The sequence below is a fragment of the Aythya fuligula genome, chromosome 1, assembly GCF_009819795.1.
Source record: "Aythya fuligula isolate bAytFul2 chromosome 1, bAytFul2.pri, whole genome shotgun sequence".
Taxonomy (NCBI): Eukaryota; Metazoa; Chordata; class Aves; order Anseriformes; family Anatidae; genus Aythya; species Aythya fuligula.
In genome coordinates, this window is record NC_045559.1 from 205,451,204 (window position 1) to 205,469,392 (window position 18,189).

Consider the following 18,189-nt stretch of genomic DNA (forward strand, 5'->3'; position numbering starts at 1 on the left):
GTATTATTACATATAATTAATTCCCTGTGTTCTGACAGGTATTTTAGGTGGTAGGAAGAAAGAACAGAGCCCTAGGAGGCTAACAGAGCAATGTGCCTCCCTTCTGCTTTTGTGTTGTATGGTTTGGGTGAAGGGTACTCCCCTAAGACTGCCTCAAAGACCCTTCTGTGATCCCTTGTGGCTCCTTGATTTGTCTACGAAGAAAAAAAGCTACAAAACCCTTGGGATCTCACACCTCGGGATCTGAACCTGCCTCAGCCCCTACCTCACGCTTCCTCACGGCCGTACCAAGTCCCCGGGAGCCTGCTGGAAATGCTGAGTGCTGCACAGCTCCCTCAGGGCAGCGAGACTCCTGCACGTCAACACCAAAAATGTGGGAGGTGGGACAGAAAGGCCAGGCTCAGAACTCACTTCAGATCCTGAAAATATTTGCGCTGATCGTGCTGAGAAAAACAGGCTGGCAGGTCCCTCGCTTCCAGGCTGTGACAAAAAGCTCTTGTTTCTAAGCCCCTAGCACCTTTAAGAATGACATGAGGTTTGTTAATATTAAATTACATTTCATAATTGCACTCAAGAATTCCACAGCTGAGAGCCAGATGCATTTGTCTACCTGTGCTGCTCGGACCGGCTCACAAGGATGTGGAGAAGAACCAGGAGCAGATGGCAAGGAGAGGATCCAGGCACTCCCCAGCCCAGACTTGTACTAAAATAGGTAAGCTACTAACAGACATTTTGTCACAGGCCTGACAAAAAGGAGGAGAAAAGCTTGGGAAATCGTCACAGATCGGTTGTATGAAGAGCTGTGCAATGTACGAGGGGAGGAAAAGACTTATTCCTGGCAGGACAGAAGACACGGGCACAAAACCACGGGCACAAATGGTTCTGTGAAGTGAAGCTACCCTAATTAAGAGGGTTTAACGCTGTGTACACAGGACAAGCAATAATTGGGAATGCTCTCTGCATGGCTGAGAGGTGCTGCGAGGCCCAGCTGGAGATTTCAAGGCTACAGGCCCAGCACAGATGCTCAGGTGGGCCACGTTATGGATGGGTTTGTGCAAACGTGCATCAGAACAGCTTTTAATCCAGCTCTCCTCCCTTCCCTGCTGTCTAAGAAGGACACCACTTTATGGACAATCCTTGCTGGCACACAACAACCCAAGGCTACGCGAGGAGCCTGAGGCAAAGCAAGAACCAGGCCAAGTCACAGGCCAGGGCTCCAACTCAGCAGCGTCCTCCCCTCTTCTCCTCCAGGAGGCTGAAGCTAAAGGGAAGCGTGGTTTCTAATTTTCCTCTTGCACAACACAGAGTCGCCGTGTCTGCCACCGCTGGGCTTTCATTATGCACCTCACACGGCGCCACGGAACAAGGAAAACCTCTCCCAGCACGGCCACGGGGAAGAATCTCTCCTGGTGAAACAGAAAACACCAAATTGGCAGGGTTTTATTCCAGGCGTTTGGGCTCGACAGGGTACAGTGAGTTCTTGGTTCATTCACCAGCGCTGCTTTCACGAAAACAGCTCATTAATAAGCTATTTGGGCAGCAGCTGAACTCCTTTTATCTAGCAAAAAGGAAAGCAACGTACAGCAGAGATTTTATTAAACAGCAGCCTTCTATTTTTACCAGCCCAACACAAAAAAGCCTTGTTCAAATGATAGCTTGTGGCAGCTTTCGGAAAACGGGCATTCAAAATTTATCAGAAATGTCCAGAAAGAGCAAAATCAGCCAGCAGCTAACCTGCAGCTGCAGTTACCCACGGACAGCTTTCGATAGGCGTTATCAGCCGAGTGCTTGGCTTGGAGAGGTCTCTACAAAGCCCTGGGCACGGAGCTGATGCTAACGTGACGTGATGTTGGCTGAATTGCTTCAATTCTCATGACTCATTCCTTCTTCCAGCTGCATCAAAAGAGGACACATTTCCCTGCCTCGGTCATGACTTGAGTAGAAGAGAGGTGTTTGGATGAATGGCACCATCCCAAGTACGTTAACACGCAAAATAAGCGCACGTGTTTGGTAAACCCTCAAGATTTCTCACTGTTTTAAGCCCCACTCACTCATTTTGCAATCATTTAGCCTATTATGTCACACCGGCTTCCCGTGGAGACTGCAATATTATCACACAGCACAGAGGGTCAAACCTCTTCAAGAAAGAACTAGGACGCGAGCTCCGCAGAGAAAAGGAGTAGACCTGAAAGCAAAATACTGTGGGGATAAGAAAAAAAACACACAGATTAAATAAAAACTGCATTCACATGTCCATGTAATTACAGTGGGCAGAATCTGAAAGGATGTTTGCTCCCTTGGGAGCAGCGATGTGCATTCCTGCCCTCCTACACCACAGCAGCTTTGCTTCTCCTGTTATTAAGTGAGAACTTCCAGCTCGCTCTGCCCAACTTGCCCAGCAGCAGCAGTGAGGAATTACTGAGGAGGCAGGAAGGAAATCATTAATGGGTAAAGAGATTTAATCAAGAGATCCTCGGATAGCCACTAAGTAACAAAAGAAACACGGCTTTTTTTGTGTCTTTTCCCCATTAGCTTCTCCTCCCACCTCCCTAAAAAACCCCTCGCATCCGTCAGGGAACAGATTTTCTCGATTTAGTGAATATGGAACATCACCAAGTGCCATCAAGCCATGAAACAAGCCTTCCCTTGGAGAAGACCCACTTTAGTTTATGAAATTATACTTCAACACTTCCGTTTATGACACTAAAGCACTTTTAGGATGAGCCTGGAAAGGTGGCAAGCTATAAAATGTGGGAGCGGGTGCCAAAACTTGCTCCTCAAAATCCAACTGGCATCAGCTCGAAGGGACTTGTCACCAAACCTTAACCAGCAACGGGGCTGCAGGGCCGACTGGAAGAGGACAACCACTGCTCCAGCCCCAACCTCACAACCCCAACCTGGTTTAATTAGTAAATATGCACAGTAAACGGTCACAGAATTGGAGGGGGGCAGGGAATGAGTGCGAAACAACCCAAAATAACCCAAAACAACCAGGTCTGAGGTCTTTGTTTTGGCAGACAGCATAAAATGGTGTCCTAAAACACACCAAACCCTACAATCCAGTGCTCTCTGCTCCTCGAGTCCCTGCTCAGCCCCCTGCACCAGCTCTTGCAGTTCAGCTCTTGCAGTTCAGCTTTCTGCCTCTTCTTTTTAGGAGTTGGGTACCTGCTACATTTTCCCCACAGAGGCGTTAGGTCTGGCAGCAAAAGGTGGGGATAAAACAGATTAATTTACCTGGTAGGTGTTGTCAAAGCTGTCGTACATGAACCTGGTGATCAAGGAAGTCTTCCCCACTACAAGAAAAAAAAAAAAGAAAACACAGATTCAAGGAGCTATTTCAGCAAAAGTTTTAAACGAGAGATTTTAAAATGGTTTGGGGCTGAGTTTTACCCAGAGTCCTGCAGATCTGCATGGTGCAATTACACCTCCTATAAACAAAAGAGTAGTTATTTGGCTTTACAATGCAAATTCATTAATGCGCATGTTTTTCTGGAAAGGGATGGCTCTTGCAACACAATCCTCACCGCTCCATTACCTTCACCCTTCCTTTAACGAGATGTCCACAACTCCTTTTTGCACAAGCAGGTTGATCTGCTGTTAAAACCCCATTATCCACCCCTGTGGCTGGTAAATACACGTGGTGCCAGGCCAGGTTTGCAGATTTAGGAAGCCAGCAGCCAAAAAAAAAACGGTAAGGCCTGCTCTGTGCAGCCATTTGAGGTGCTGCAGCTCCTCTAATTGCAAATCTGCTCGGCCAGGTTAAATCTCAGGTGTGTTGAACCATCAAGTTCTCATTTCATAACCAGGATCTGCATCAGCTGCGTGTTTATGTGTACGTAGGTGCATATATATATGTATACACGCAGATATATACATCACACACATATATATAGTTAAAAACGCTTCCAGCCAGCTATCAGACCCCCTCGTAATCCCATTTTTCTTAAAAACCAAGAAACCAGAGGTTCATTTTGGAGCAACGACCATCATAACATTTACTTTCCACGCTTTTTCTCCCAGCTGAGCTGGCAGAAAGCCTCACTCACACCCAACAGACATCCCCATACCCTGTCCCACCTTCACCCAGAGATGTTCAGGAACCAAACACCCAAAGCCGCCTCAATTCACTATCTTTAAAGCCCCTTAATTGCACGTAGATCATTTAGGACACACATTTCCTCAAGCATAAATCCTTCCCGTTGTCTTCTGGCCTCCTTGCAGCTGGGATTTGCCAGCTCCCAGGCACTTAAGAGGAGCAGGGGGAGCTGGGTGGGTTGTGCTGGCCAGCCAACATCACAGATACTGATTAAAGGATGTGTTGTCTTGTGCAGTCCCCCTACAGGGATGTGTGTTGTCAGGGACCATCAAGAGTAAGAGAATTTAAGCCAAAGTTGTTAAAAAAAAAAAAAGAAATCCTCATGCAAAACCTTCAGAAATTATCACCCTTGAGCAGCATTTTAATCCACCTGCAATCTGCCGTCAGCTGTAGGGGAGCTAAACCAGCAGGAAGGCAGCAGAAAACCTTTTAGGAAAAGCTCCCAAGTCAGAACTTGAATTCCTCTGGGAATTCGCAGCCTATTCAGCTCCACGGGCACAACCACGTTTCCCACAACGTTAAAAAGCTGCCTGTGCAAACAGAGCAAACGCCCTTCAACGAGGTTTTTGGGAGCAACGTGTCTCAGACAGGCAGGATTCCTGAAGCCAGCGCTCAATTTTGCCCTGAGATGATCAACAGCACAAGCTGCTGCAGGACAAACAGCCACGGGCTGCAAGGTTTCACCGTAAACCCAGCAAAAACAAGAACCTGGAAGGAAAAGGATGAGGAAATCCCACACCTTCCCACTGCAGCACTTATTAAATCCTAGTGCTGGCTTTGCAGCACCAAACAAGGTGGCTCTCCCTCACCTGGCCACCAAAACAGCCAGATAAATTGAATTATCTGCAATCAAACCCATGGAAGGATTTGCTTTGGTAAGTCACTTTTTCATTTTGAAGTCTTGCAGCAGATCATGTGCCTTCCCACCGCACACTGAGACCTCTCGAAGGGAGCCTGGTCTAGAAAATAAAAAGCTAGAATATAAAAAAGTCTAGAAAATAAATAAAATCTAGAAGATAAAAAAATCTAGGAAATAAAAAATCTAGAAAATGAAAATCTAGGAAATAAAGGTCTAGAAAATAAAGGTCTAGAAATTTAAAAAATATATATATCTAGAAAATAAATCTAGGAAAAAAAGTTCTAGAAAGTAGAAAAAATCTAGAAAATGAAATCTAGAAAATAAAAATCTAGACAATTAAAAAATCTAGAAAATAAAAAAAATATAGAAAGAAAAAAATCTAGAAAAAAAACTAGAAAATAAAGATCTAGAAAATTTAAAAAAAAAAAAATCTAGAAAATTAAAAATCTAGAAAATAAAATCTTTAAAAGGTGTCTATGAGTTCCTTGAGCTTCTTCTCCTACCCTCACCCGTTTCACAGAGGAGGGAAACGGGGTGCAGCTTGGCTCGTTCACGTTTCAATACCTGCTTCAGCCAACGTTTGGATGGAGTTTCTTAACGTGTTTCACCTCTAAGCCATTTTTCCCCCAGAGCGGGGAAAAATTTCAAGATGCAAACACGTCCAGGGCAGCGTTAGTCAACAGCACAGTGGCAGGCAGCAGCCTTTAAGCCAAAATATTTCTGGTATGCTGCTGGGACATGGAAAAAAAAGGTGTTAAGGTTATCCCTGGAGGGATAAAGGTGGGGAAGGAGAGAGGGAAAGGATTTTTTTCCCTCGTGCAGGGCGCTGGTGGAGCAGAGGGAGCTTCTGCTGGAGGCATTTATGGCTCTGTTAGGGGAAAATGAGGAAAAACTCTGGTTCAGGAGCTGAGAAAGAGTTTTTTGGGCAAGAAATCTCAGCCTGCACGGATTACACAATGACCAGAAGGCGATGGGGAGCAGAGGAGCACCTTAGTGGTTAACCAAAAAACCTCGTTTGTCCCGATGCTGAACATCAATCCTGGAAGCTTTTCCGAGCTGGTTAAGCTCGGGGCTCTCTGACTTGCTGGCAGGTTTCTCCTCAGCTACACCAGCTCCAGAAAAATCTGGTCCAAGGGATGTCTGGTGGCTCCTGCTCTGGGCTTTCTCACCAGCTGCCTCCCTAACCCATCCCCTGAACAATTAGACCCAAAAAACACAGTCTGTGGGGTGCTTTTTCCTAGGGAGAGAAGCGTTTTGCTGCACAAGACAATAAGTGGAAGCGTTAATCTGCCTTAATTTTGATAAACTGCAACGTTTTAATATCCCACGAGACAGGGAGAAAGCTTTTATGCTGCTACAGAAAAATAAGGAGCTCCTAAAAAGAGAAGCTGGATCCTTTTTTCGTTACAGAGACAAGCAAAGACGAGCCTCCTTCCAAACCAGCAACCGAATCAGCGGTGGCTAAGAGCAAAGAGAGACATAATTGAGTTAAAAGATGGGAACTTGTGAAGTTTCTATCCGTGAAATTGCCGCTAACGACGGGGGGGGGGGGGGCCAAATGCGAAGCCTTCAGCAGCTAATTGAGTCGACCTGATCAATATTCTTTGTCTGGAAGCCCTGAGCTGCTGCCCGGTGCTTATTCCAGGCTGGGCATTCGTCTGCGAGATGGGATCGATAGCGTTCATCTCGGAGCTCCAGCGACTTTTCATCTGCCAGCACTTCCCAGCGAGATTTCAAGGTCGTCCATCTGATTCCTGACGGTCGTTCACTTGGTTCTGCTGCTGCCGGAGCCTCCTGTGCTGGAGGTTGGTGCATCCAGCACCAGGCACTGCTAATTACATTGATTAATAGGGGGTAGAGGCAAATCCTCGGTGCCAGAGCCTGTGGAGTACCTGCTGGTGGTTACTGCTGGCTTTAAGGTAACGAGTCCCCAGGGAGACTCTTACAGGAGCCAGGGATGGAGGTTAGGGACAGGACGCCACCAACGTGGCATTTCCAGGTTGTTTGGCACCAGGCGGGGTGTGCAAAGAGCTCAGGAGACGTTCAGGAGTGACCTACGAAGGAAAAAGAACTTGGGATCGTGGCACTGCTGCTTTAGGGCTTGCCTCATATGTTGGGGAGTCGCGTCTGGTCCAAGGGTTCTTCCAAAAAAGTCACACTGAGGTCTGAGTTCCTACTAATCTAGTTGTTGTTTAGCTCTTTCAAATCGTAATCAATAAAAAGAAACATCTGTAAAGCAAAAAAAAATCCAAAATATCACCAATCCATCCAGCTTCTTCACTATAAAGCCAAAAATCTGCACTTAACCTTTCCGAGCTCTCGGTGGCAGGTCCAGTTAACAAAGCTCCAGCTTTCTAAGAGGATAAATGAGGCAGAGGAAGATGAAGAAAGCTTCTCATCACAGAGACGATAACAGTATAATCCCCAAATCTGCAAGATTCCTGCAAGATCTGGTTAAAGGACAAATCCCAGCGACGCAGCTTTCTCTCAAAGCTCCCCCCAAAATCTTCCCTGGAAGTGTTTCTGTAAAAACGCCCTCAAAGCAGCTGGCAGGGCAGCTCCAAGACCTGATCTGTTGGTGCCTGAGACCCAAGACTTAGAAATCATTGGAACTCAAGGATTGAATGCTGAAGATCTGTGAACGTGCTGGTAAAAACAACCCAAGGCATGGCGACGAAAAAAGCGCTGCTGAGAACAATATCCTGGATTATGGATGCCTGAAAACCATTTTTAGGTTGTTATTTAAGACCAAGCCCCGAAACAAGGATGCTCGTACTTAAAATGATCTGTACGAACCAGTAATCAAGAGGGGTATTTTTAGATATGTCAGTCTGAGCTCTTAAAACAGAAATGCTGTATTAAAGTGATTAAAGCAGCTTCGTTAAGAAAAATCCTCCTCTGCTTTTCGCTGTCGTGCTGTGGAAATTTTAACTGGTCCGCCCAGCGCAAGAAACTGAGCTCATTCATCATCCCAAAGACACTGCCAGAGCCAGACTGCAGCTTCAGCAGCTTCTCAGTGAGATTAGATCCACCCAAAACAGGGCTGAGGAACTTGGGGACAGCACCAGGTCCAGCTGCAGAGAGCAGAGCTACAAGCAGGAGCTGGTGCAGCCTCGCCTCCTCGTGCTGCCTCTAGGCTGTAATTAAAGAACTGTTTACCCTGAAGTATTCTCCATTGATTCCACTTGTGCTCCGCTGTCAAACCTCTTTTATTTTGCCGTTTCTCTCCTGATGCGCGATGCCAGACGAGGTCAGGCCAAAGGACCATCAAATCCAATATTTTCTATCCTTAAGTGTCCGATAAATCAAAACAAATCCGGGACAAAAACCAGAAGAAAGCCTGCAAAGCAGAAACCTCCCTAAAAAACCCCACAGCTCTCCCCTCAGTAAGTAGCTTTGGCTACATCTGAAAACATGGAGGCTGGAGAAAAAAAATCAGTTATTTTTAGCAGAACCACAAAGCCACATAGCTTTTATTTTATTTAAGAGCAAAGGACGTATGATACTACGTGTGCATTTATCAGACGTTTTCAAAGCTTGTTTTGGCTACCCAGAGCTTCGGATGCCCTCCCAGCCCTGCTGCTGGAAGGGAATGGCTGCCCCATTGATTCCAGGCAATAAGAATATTTTGTGCTCTTAACACTCCAAAAATTGTGCTTCCGTACTACTTTGGTGGTCCCTGCGTTATTCCAACGCAGCAATAGCTTCTTTATGCACAAAGAAAACGCTTCCAATAACCTCTTCTAAGATCATTTATTCCCGGCCTAATTAAGTTTTAATTTATAAATTATACTCTCGTCCTTTTAAACAGATTTGCATCTTTAAGGAGTTTAAGATTTTCTTTAGGAAGTTAACTCAGAGTATCCAGAGAGAGAAAACGATACAAATGAGATGCAAAAAACAAAGACCATGGTGGTTTTTAAGTAATTTTAGTCATTTAAGATATGTTCCACCATTTTCTACTTAAAACGTATTTGTTCCCTTTATCCCAGAGAACAGAGGCAACTCACCTTGATGTTAATTGATTGTATTTTTGATATTCACTTGAATGAATAATGAACTGAAGCTTGCACCCAGATCACAAACACAGAGATCAGTGAGGGAAACTGAAATACGTACAGTGAACCTCTCAACTTCAGATCGAGCAAAATATAGCAGAGCCCTGAGCAGCAGGCATCCTCTGATTAGAAAGTTAATTAATGCAATCCTGGCAGCTTTGTCACTCGAACTGTAGCCTCTTTAAGGGACAAAATTAGTGGCTACTTGATTGTTGTAGACAGGTATTATTGGCCAGCAAGGATCTGCAGGTAACTTGCTGATGCAAACCACCGATATTTATTTACTTGTACTCTTTGGTGGTTCAGCAGAACCTGTGGTCCATCGCGAGGATGCTGCTAAAACGCAAGAAGTAATTTAAAAGCAGAGCAGGCAGCGCATGACTGGGTGCCACAAACCCCTGTGCAGCGGTGCAGAAAGCAGAAGGTGAACAACACAAATGGGGAAAAGCAGCAACAAGGCTGCTGCTGGCAGTGGTTTGTACGTTATTGAGCAGGGGGAGGAGGACAGACAGCCCAGCAACCAGTCCAGAAGGGTTTTTTTTGGCAATACGTGTGCAGCTTTTATGGCATCCTACCTCGAAAAGCAGTTCTAGAAAGGGGGACGTGATCAATAACAGTGTCAGACAGCTGTATGGGGCCTTTTGGGGCCAACGAATCGCTGCCAAGCCTTAATTTCTTTTCAGGTCACCACCCCAACAATGCCCTTTTTTCTTTTTTTTTAATTAAAAGCACTATCGAAAACTGTTAGACGTAGTAATGGATCGATTCCCTTGGCTTCAGGGACTGCCAGCAGCTCCCAACTGGAGAATCACTGGCTTGTGACCCGCCCTGTTGTGCTGCTGGAGAACTCCAGGGATGCACACTCTGCTTACCAAAAATCAGCGGTTACAAGCCTGCAAAAAAGCACAGAATCAGCACTGCGAGGCCTACAAGGTGCAGGTATATGGCAATGGGTGCCTTGGGATCCAGGCTCAAAGGAAGGAGGCGCCTGAAGAAGAGCTGTCCCCTCAGGGAGGTGCTCGCACCCCTGGTGAGGCCGCCCCTCGAGTGCTTTGGGCCCCTCACTCCCAGAAGGACATCGAGGCCCTGGAACCTCTGCTCACAGGGAAGCAGGGCCAGGAGCAGAGGGAACGGCCTCGAGTTGTGCCAGGGGAGGCTCAGGTTGGCAATGAGGAGACATTTCTGCTCAGCAAGAGCGGTCAGGCCTTGGGACGGGTTGCCCAGGGAGGTGGGGGAGTCCCCGTCCCTGGGGGTGTTCAAGGAGAGGTTGGACGTGGTGCCTGGGGACAGGGCTTGGGGGTGACATTGGTGGTAGGACCAGGTGATCCTGGAGGGCTTTTCCAACCCTAATGCCTCTGGGATTCTCTCAGGGCCACTGCACACCAAACACTGCCTCCTCAGAGCAGCCTCTTATGGCTGAGGGGCGGGAAGCCATCTCAAGCGGCCAGCACCATGCCCCTGCTCCGACACCTCCTCTCTTTCTTTCCCTCCTCAAATGAGAAGAGTGACAGATCAAGGCACTAAACCACTAGTAAAACATGTTAAAATTCACTAGCTTGAGGTCTGTTGGGATTTTCTAAGCTCCACCACCTCTTCTTTCCTCATCTCTGTGGACGTCCCCTTCCCAGTCTGGGCTCCCCTTCACCTCACCTTACACGCCTTTCTCACCCACCTGTGGGCTGCAGCAGGGACATCTCCCACCCCCCAGACTGATGGGACATTTTATTTGGAGTTTTAAATGCTGACAGGACCCCAAGAAATCCCATAGTTGAAATTCAGTCCTGCAGCCACCTTAGGGAACCGTATGGAAGAGAGAGCACCGAGCATTTTTGTATTTTCTGTCTGTTAGTCACTGGTTGACAAAATGATATGAAGTAACATAGGATAGCCATTACCACAGTTGTTCAAAGACTATTATACCACTGGCAATTTTTAAAAATAATAAAAAAAAAAAAACTACAGAAATTAATCAAATGGAAGAAAAACTACTTCCAGAAGCCTGAGGTAAAAAAGAGACTTACAGAAGCCTGAGGTAAAAAAAGAGACTTCCAGAAGCCTGAGGTAATCCCACAAGTACAACAATATTATTTTTTTTTAATCTCAGGCCATAGTACTGGACATTACTTACGACATTTTTGCTAACCTTGAAATCCCAAATTCGTAGCCTGAAGTAAAATCAACACCCGTTCCTCAGGCTCAGGTTTAGACGCACTGCTCAACTTCCCTTCCAGGTGAGGTGCTGGGGGGTTCAGCCTCTTCCAAAATCACTTTTTACACGGGCTGTAACACCCCATGGCTCAGCAGGAATAGGATTGCCCCAGGTAAGAAAACCAAGAGCCCTGCACACGACGGCGATGAACTCAGAGATCCAGCATCTGGCAAACCAAACCGTGAAATGGCCGGCACAGTACCTGACCCTTCCCTCCTCAACGCACAGCCCTGAATATTTTGAAGTATGAAATAAAAATGCAACAAGCATTGCTTATTTTCTCATTGGGAATTAGATTACCTGAATCCTTAGAGAGTTTCTACCCAAAGCAAAGACGGTTTTTGTTCCAGCTGAGGGCCAAAGAGGGGTCGTACTTAGCGCTGCAATTAAGCGAGCGGCAGCAGGGCCAGAAGGCTTGCTGCCGAGGAAATTTCAGCTTTCATTTTGCCATTCGACCTTCAGTCGAGTATTTGTCACGGAAGAACCGAGCAAACCATTTTAAAGCCTCGCCATCTCGGCAGCTCCACCACCGAGAAGCTGTGACATCAGCCTTTTAGCTCACTAGACAGCCTTCAGCACTCCAGTATAATAAAAAACACACAAAAAACCTGCATTTAACAAACTCGAGGAGGCCATGAGCTAGGTATACAAGCCTAAATGGATGGTTAAGAAGCCTGCATGAATATTTATGACTGTCTGGTGCAGAACAGCAGGAAGGGAAGCAAGGGAGCCGAGTGAAATGGCATGATCTAACAAGGAATGACACCTACCCAGCAGATGAGCACACAGAAAGCCATTATGTGAACGGCTGATATCATCTGCGCCTTATTCTCGCATGCTGCAATGGCAGGGACACAAAGAAAGGGAGCAAGTCGGCTTCCACCGTAGAAATTTACAGCAGTAAGTATATAAAGAAGGTGCAGTGATCCCGCATCTCACACACGCTGCTGCTGCACCTGATGCTTTCCCTCTCCGAGGCAGAGGGCACGACACGATCCTCCAAAAAGGATTTTAGAGAGTTCCTGCAAAAATATCCATCTATTTCGGTGACGGCCCCAGGAAGGCAGTGAAATTTGCAGCTCCCTAAGTCCATTTTGTCTCAGTGAGATGCCCTCCGACAGCAGAGACCACACTACAGCTATTTGTCATTCAGGAAGCGAAGATTCAGCCCTTCTCCCCGAGCCAAAGATTAATTTTTTAATGGCTTCTACCAGAAATTGCTGCATCTGCATTTCCAGCCCCGGCCAAAACGAGGAAAGCTTCGCAAGCTTTTGAGACCCTGATGCAAGATGTGCCCCTGCCATCGAAGAAGCGAGCAGGGAACCCGATTTTGTCACAACCCCGGTGTCAGAGCAGAGGGGTGCAGGTCAGGCAATAACCCACGCCAACAAGAGCTGTCGTGCCCGCTGCTCTCTCCTGTCAAGCATTCCCCTAAGTTACAAAAAGGGACCAATTACTCCCTCATCTACAACAACCAGTAATCAAATGATTAACACTCCAGTAACCGCCTTGTAAAAAGGCTGCCTACGAAAATACAGGCTCGCCTGAAAAAAAAGCTTCATTAGCATTCATTTTCATTCAGTCTTTTCTCCGAGTAGCTCAGAAGAGAAGGAGCACGGTGCTAGTTTCCAACCAGACGCAGCTTGGCCCTGCTTGCGCCACAGCACTTCACCCAAAACAGAAGGAAATGGAAGCTGAAGCATTTCTCTGACCTAGAAAGTGCTTTTTTTCCCAGGGTTTGTTCACGGCTACGACCAGCAATGCTTGCATTGCTTAGACAATGACTCACGAAAGCAGAAACTTCCAGTTTCTTCCCTTTTTTTTTTTTTACATTCCTGCTTGGAAACCACCAGCTGACTTTGACAGGATGCCATCTCAACAGCAAACTGTGATTTTTGATGTATTTTGTCAGGGACAAGCAGCCGCTTCATTCATCACCCCACTGCAGAGGAACGAGACTCATTCATTAGTTAAAAACCCTGCAGACAGCCAACAATTTATTCTAATACATGAATTTGTTCCAGGTGCTTCATTCAGAGGGATCAGGACCTCAGGGAAGCAAAATCCAGGACTGAAAAGCTGCCTTGGCCACAGTGACTGTCTTCCAGAAGGAATCTGCAACAGATTTTCGCTTAAGGATGAACCAAAGGAAGTTTTTCGGGGTACCGTGCTCTGTAAGAAACTTGGCCTTTGAGCTCAATCTGCTTCAAGACAACCGTGCATGTATTTGAGGGGATTTTAAGAGGTTCTGCCAACAGAAGAATTGGGTTGCGTCAGATTTCTGTTCCACATTTTTTTTTTAACCCTCTAGGTTTTACTCCAGGAGATAGGCAGGAAATATCCGCTGTGAAACTCTGCCCTGCCTCATGTTTAACTAAAAGCTGACAGCACCATGCAGAGAAATTCAGCAGAGCTTGAGGCCTTCAGGTCCCTTCCAACCCAACCCATTCCACAATCCTGAAATTTATTCTCTTGCCCCTCCTTATCCACTCCTAAAAATGGGTAGAAAAGATTTCCAAAACCTAACAATTCAAGGCTGGCTCACGTCTCAGAAGCGAGGCTCTCAGCCTTAAATTAGCTAAACACTCCAGTCTGGCTGCACATTTGCATTTCAATCTAATTGAACCCTCTTAATGCCTTCGTCTCTGTGGTGCAGAACACACAGCTAGACAACGACAGCGATTAAAAGACCACTCCTCTTCCTTAAATTCTTGTTTTATTCTCAACTTTGCACTCTACCTTTTCTCAGTAGAATTCCTGTTGCACATTATTTCCATTTTCTGCACATATTTGGCAAGTGACTTGGTACCAACGTGGTTGCTTTCCCTTTTTATAAGATCAGACCTCCCTTCCACATGGGATCCTGCTCCAATCATCGATATAAAAGCTCTGAGAGCAATCTGTTGGCTCCATCTTGCTAGAAGCCTCCTTCCACGTCACAGCCAGGCTGGCTCGCTGTTCTATTTTCACAGCAAAGCGTCTCCAGGTTGCTCAAATTTTCACGCTGCTCTTCTAAAGCAGCGTATGCTCGAGCGTTTCGTGCCCTGAACTAGGATCTTCCGATGGAGATCATCTATTAATACCTCCAGGAGCCTTCTGGGGATGTGTGGGGCACAGAAGGTGGGAGAAATACTGTCCTGGCACGTGGCTGGGCACGAAACACCATCCTTTCTGGCACCGGGGTCCTTCTGCACAACACCTGCAGGAACATCCTGAGGTCATTTTGAACGAGCACACCCCAAATCTTCCTCCAGCAAGGCTCTGCGATGCTGCAGCTCCTCAAAAACCTGCATATGCTGAACTAAATAGCATTAAGCCTACGTTAAACCTCACATTTGTGATCCCCAGGGACACAAAACAGGCAAGAAGCTGCCTTCAACAAGCAGGGGAGCACTTCTCCCAAAGGATCCTACCTTTTATGTAACCGAGCCACCAAGAGCTAAATGCCACGCTACCAAAAAAAAAAAAAAAAAAAAAACACTGATTTTTTACAGCTGACAGCTCGATGCTGGAGGATGACTGGCTAAAAATCTGCTGTGCCACTGATCTCAGCGCTCATTGCCATATGGATGCATTTTCGGCTGTCTCTTAGGCATTTTAAGACCAGCAAGAGAAGCAAGGAATTGTCACTTGTACTTAAGGTTGGCAGTAGCTGGAGGGGAAAGGAGGAGGCAGAAAAATGTAATTTCCATTAGCTTTTTTTTTTTTTTTTTGACTCAACATTATCTGCTTGCTTTCCTTAGACACATTAGAAGCCCATTTTATTTGGTTTGAGAGAGATTTCCTTGAGGTTGGCTTTACGTGAAGTTTGGTGGCTGTTTTTTGTTTTGTTTTGTTTTTATCACCACGTGGCTTTGGTTTGTGTGAGATTTTGCCACTAAGTAAACCCCAACGAGGGCTGGTGCAGTTAAAACCATGCAGCTCTGATGAGTAACGGGTGGACAAAGTTTCCCTTGTGACAGTGACAAAAATACACGGCAACGAAGAGCTTCGTTAATCCAGGGGGGTTTCTTGTTGGTAATTACTTTTCCTCCCCAAACAGGAAAGAGCACAAAGGAAAACTGATTTTTCTTTTAAAACAATTAAGATGCTCGCTGCTGAGCAGGAAGAGAAAGGTTTGCATACGTCTGTGCTGCATTTTTACCCCTTTTTTTCCTCTTTTCTAGGGAATATTCAGCTCGTACTCTCTTCCCCCTTCCCAGGGCACAGGTTCAATCACGGTGGACTCCAAAGCGAAGGTAGGTGCTCCGAGGAGCTGCTTAAATCAGAAGCACACTCACAGCTCCCCTGTGCTCAGCCTTTTCAGAAGTCTGCTGCTGAAATTCAGGCAGTTATACAACTTTCCACATTTAAAAAAAAAAAGAAGAAAAACGTAAAGACTTTGAGGGCCACTTACTACCTGTCCATCTTGGGATCATCCTGATCCAAAGCAAAGAATCCATTAAAAATTTTGTACATTTATTAACATTTTAGAAAGCAAAACATGATGGTTTGATTATTTTGTCAAGAATTATTTTGTCAAGACAAAAAAAATCATGGAAATTTTACCTATGCTACAGAACAGATTTAAAAGCACAGGCTTTGTGTTGGGAAGATGAAGTCAGTTGTCTGGTTTTCTGCAGGTCCAAGCCAGCCACATAACACAGCCCATGCTAGTTTCAATGGTTAAAGGGTTTCTAAAAACACCAGAGCCAGAATTAGTGTCACAAGCCCCCAGCCTTCTGGCAATTTCAGTTTTCCTCAGCTGGTGCAACACCAAGCACCTGGGAAGTTACACAATGCTGTTTTGCATTCGGTACTTCCAGTTTTCTATTAAAACAGCTGGTTTTGCTCACGTTTAGAGCTCCAAATCTTCCATCATCCTTTACTAGGGGGCTAAATATCCCGTTGTCTCCTGCAGGTACAAAGACCGTCCTTCAGAGGCAGAGAAAATGGAAGCTGAACGATGCCAAGACCTGAACTGAAATGCAGCTGGATCTGAAGCAGCAGAAAGATGACTGTTTCTGGATGACTGACACCCTGTGAGCGGGTGGGGAAGTCACAAACTGTCTTGTACTGCCTACAGCAGAGCAGGCTAGGAGCTTTTATCACTGGAAAAGTCTCTTATAATCTTGTACAGACCTGTAACGAAGATGTTGAGACTCTAAGCATGAAGTAGACAGCTAAACACATGCAAACGAGCAAGCATCAGCAGAAGAAGGGTTGGGAGACTTGCACGCGCTATTGCTACACGCTGTGGTAAATGTGGCTTCATTCAAACGACCGGAGGAAGAACAAATTGAGATAAGGCACAAAAGCCACTGAGGTGGTACAAACACAGCCCAGAAGTCACAAAACCAGAACACCCAGGAGACACGAGGGCTCCACGCTGTGTCCTGTCCTCGGGATGACACGAAGCAGCTTTGGCCACAGCACTCGGGCACTCACCTGGGATCCCTCCGAGGACATGAACACAAGGAAGATTGATGCTAGAGTGCTCTGAGAGTGAAATCTCAGAGTGAAATCTGCTCAGCCAGAAGCAAACAGCTCCTTTCTCCTCTAACAGTCTGCATTAGTTCGCTAATTGTCCACAGCTACAGCCCCCAGAAATGGATTGGGGAAGAAATTCCGTTCCTGGCTTTCTAGTTCACTGTGTGAGAAGCAGGGGGAAAAGGAGCAGGGAAAAGGAGCAATACAGCCTAGTTAATTAACGAAAGGTACTCACAGGTCACCTTTGCATTTCAAAGACTGCTGCAGAGTTGTTTCTTATTTGCCAGGAATGAAAAAAAAAAAAAAAAAAAAAACAGCATATAGAGTCTCTTACAGATATTTTTCACAACAGCCTCAAGTCAGCTTTCCTTCTCATCTTATGTAGTTAAACCTTTTCTGAACGAGTTTCCAATTAGGCTGAAAACGTTCTCCAAAGGACCTGGATGCCTCAGAAGTAAAGCTCCTCGAGCCTCAGCATATATACTGCTAACACAAAGCAGCACCTTCCTCAAGGTTCACTTATTACCCTAACAGCCTGCTCAGTGAGTGCCTCAGAGGTCCCAGCAACATTTTGGTATGGATTTCCTCGGTAATTCACTTTTTGACACCATTTTGGATTGTGGTGCTTGGGCTGACGTTTCAGAACAACGATCTGCCCTCTATCTGCTTAACTTCGTTCCAGTTTGCCCAAAACCACGGCTTTCCTGCAAGCACCTTGAGACAAATTAAAGGCTTTTAGAGACACCTCAGCCTCACGCCTTCAGCCCAGGCAGAAAGGCAATTACAGCAGCACAAAGAAAAACCCGCCTCTTGTTTCCATAACAGCTCACAGACAGCTTCCACTTGTTTTATTCCTACTTTTATGCATTAACGTTACATAAAATTTCCCTCAGAATTTCAGATCTGAAAAATGTGCATTTTTACAGCCAATATTTAGTTCTATTATTGTCACGCAGGGGTAGCTTATTATAACTTTGTATACGTCTTATAAGATGTTGTACACAACCTAAAAAAAAGCTAATACAAGTTAAAACCTGGGGAGACAAATCCACTTGAAGCCTGCATTACGTTCGGGCTCTGGCCTTCAGACGCCTTATTAAAAACAAGCGCAACGCCGAGCAAAAATCCACAAGGAGAGGTGAAGTAATTAATCCTTCATCGGCTCCAATTTTTACATCCCAGTGTTTTAAATACCTAATTAGCTGCTTTAAAACACTTGGAAGATGTACTGCTCAAGGGTAATTAAGGCACTTTGTGCTGGAGGAACGGTCCTGGTGGTGTGCCCGGTGCTGCACCGGCGTCCTCTTGCACGAAGGGAAGAGTCAGGAGCTCCTCTCCTTCTCCCTGCTCACAGGATTTGGGAAAAAAAAGAGTCATCATCGAAATGACACTTCCTACTGCAGAAATACGCTCTGGGTACCAAGCCAGAGCCAACACGATCGTCTCCTCCTTGTGTGATTACAACTGGTTTGGGAATGAGCACGTGAGGAGTAAGAAT

The 18,189-nt window shown here is 45.9% G+C and overlaps 1 protein-coding gene across 2 annotated transcripts in view; it reads right to left on the reverse strand.

Annotated features, from left to right (window-relative positions):
• RAB6A (RAB6A, member RAS oncogene family) overlaps positions 1-18,189 on the reverse strand; it is a 44,512-nt gene that overhangs the window by 13,282 nt on the left and 13,041 nt on the right. For both annotated transcript variants that reach the window (XM_032180560.1, XM_032208306.1), the window contains exon 2: positions 3,235-3,293. In XM_032180560.1, coding sequence (XP_032036451.1) covers positions 3,235-3,293 — 59 coding nt within the window. The remainder of the gene's footprint in view (positions 1-3,234; positions 3,294-18,189) is intronic.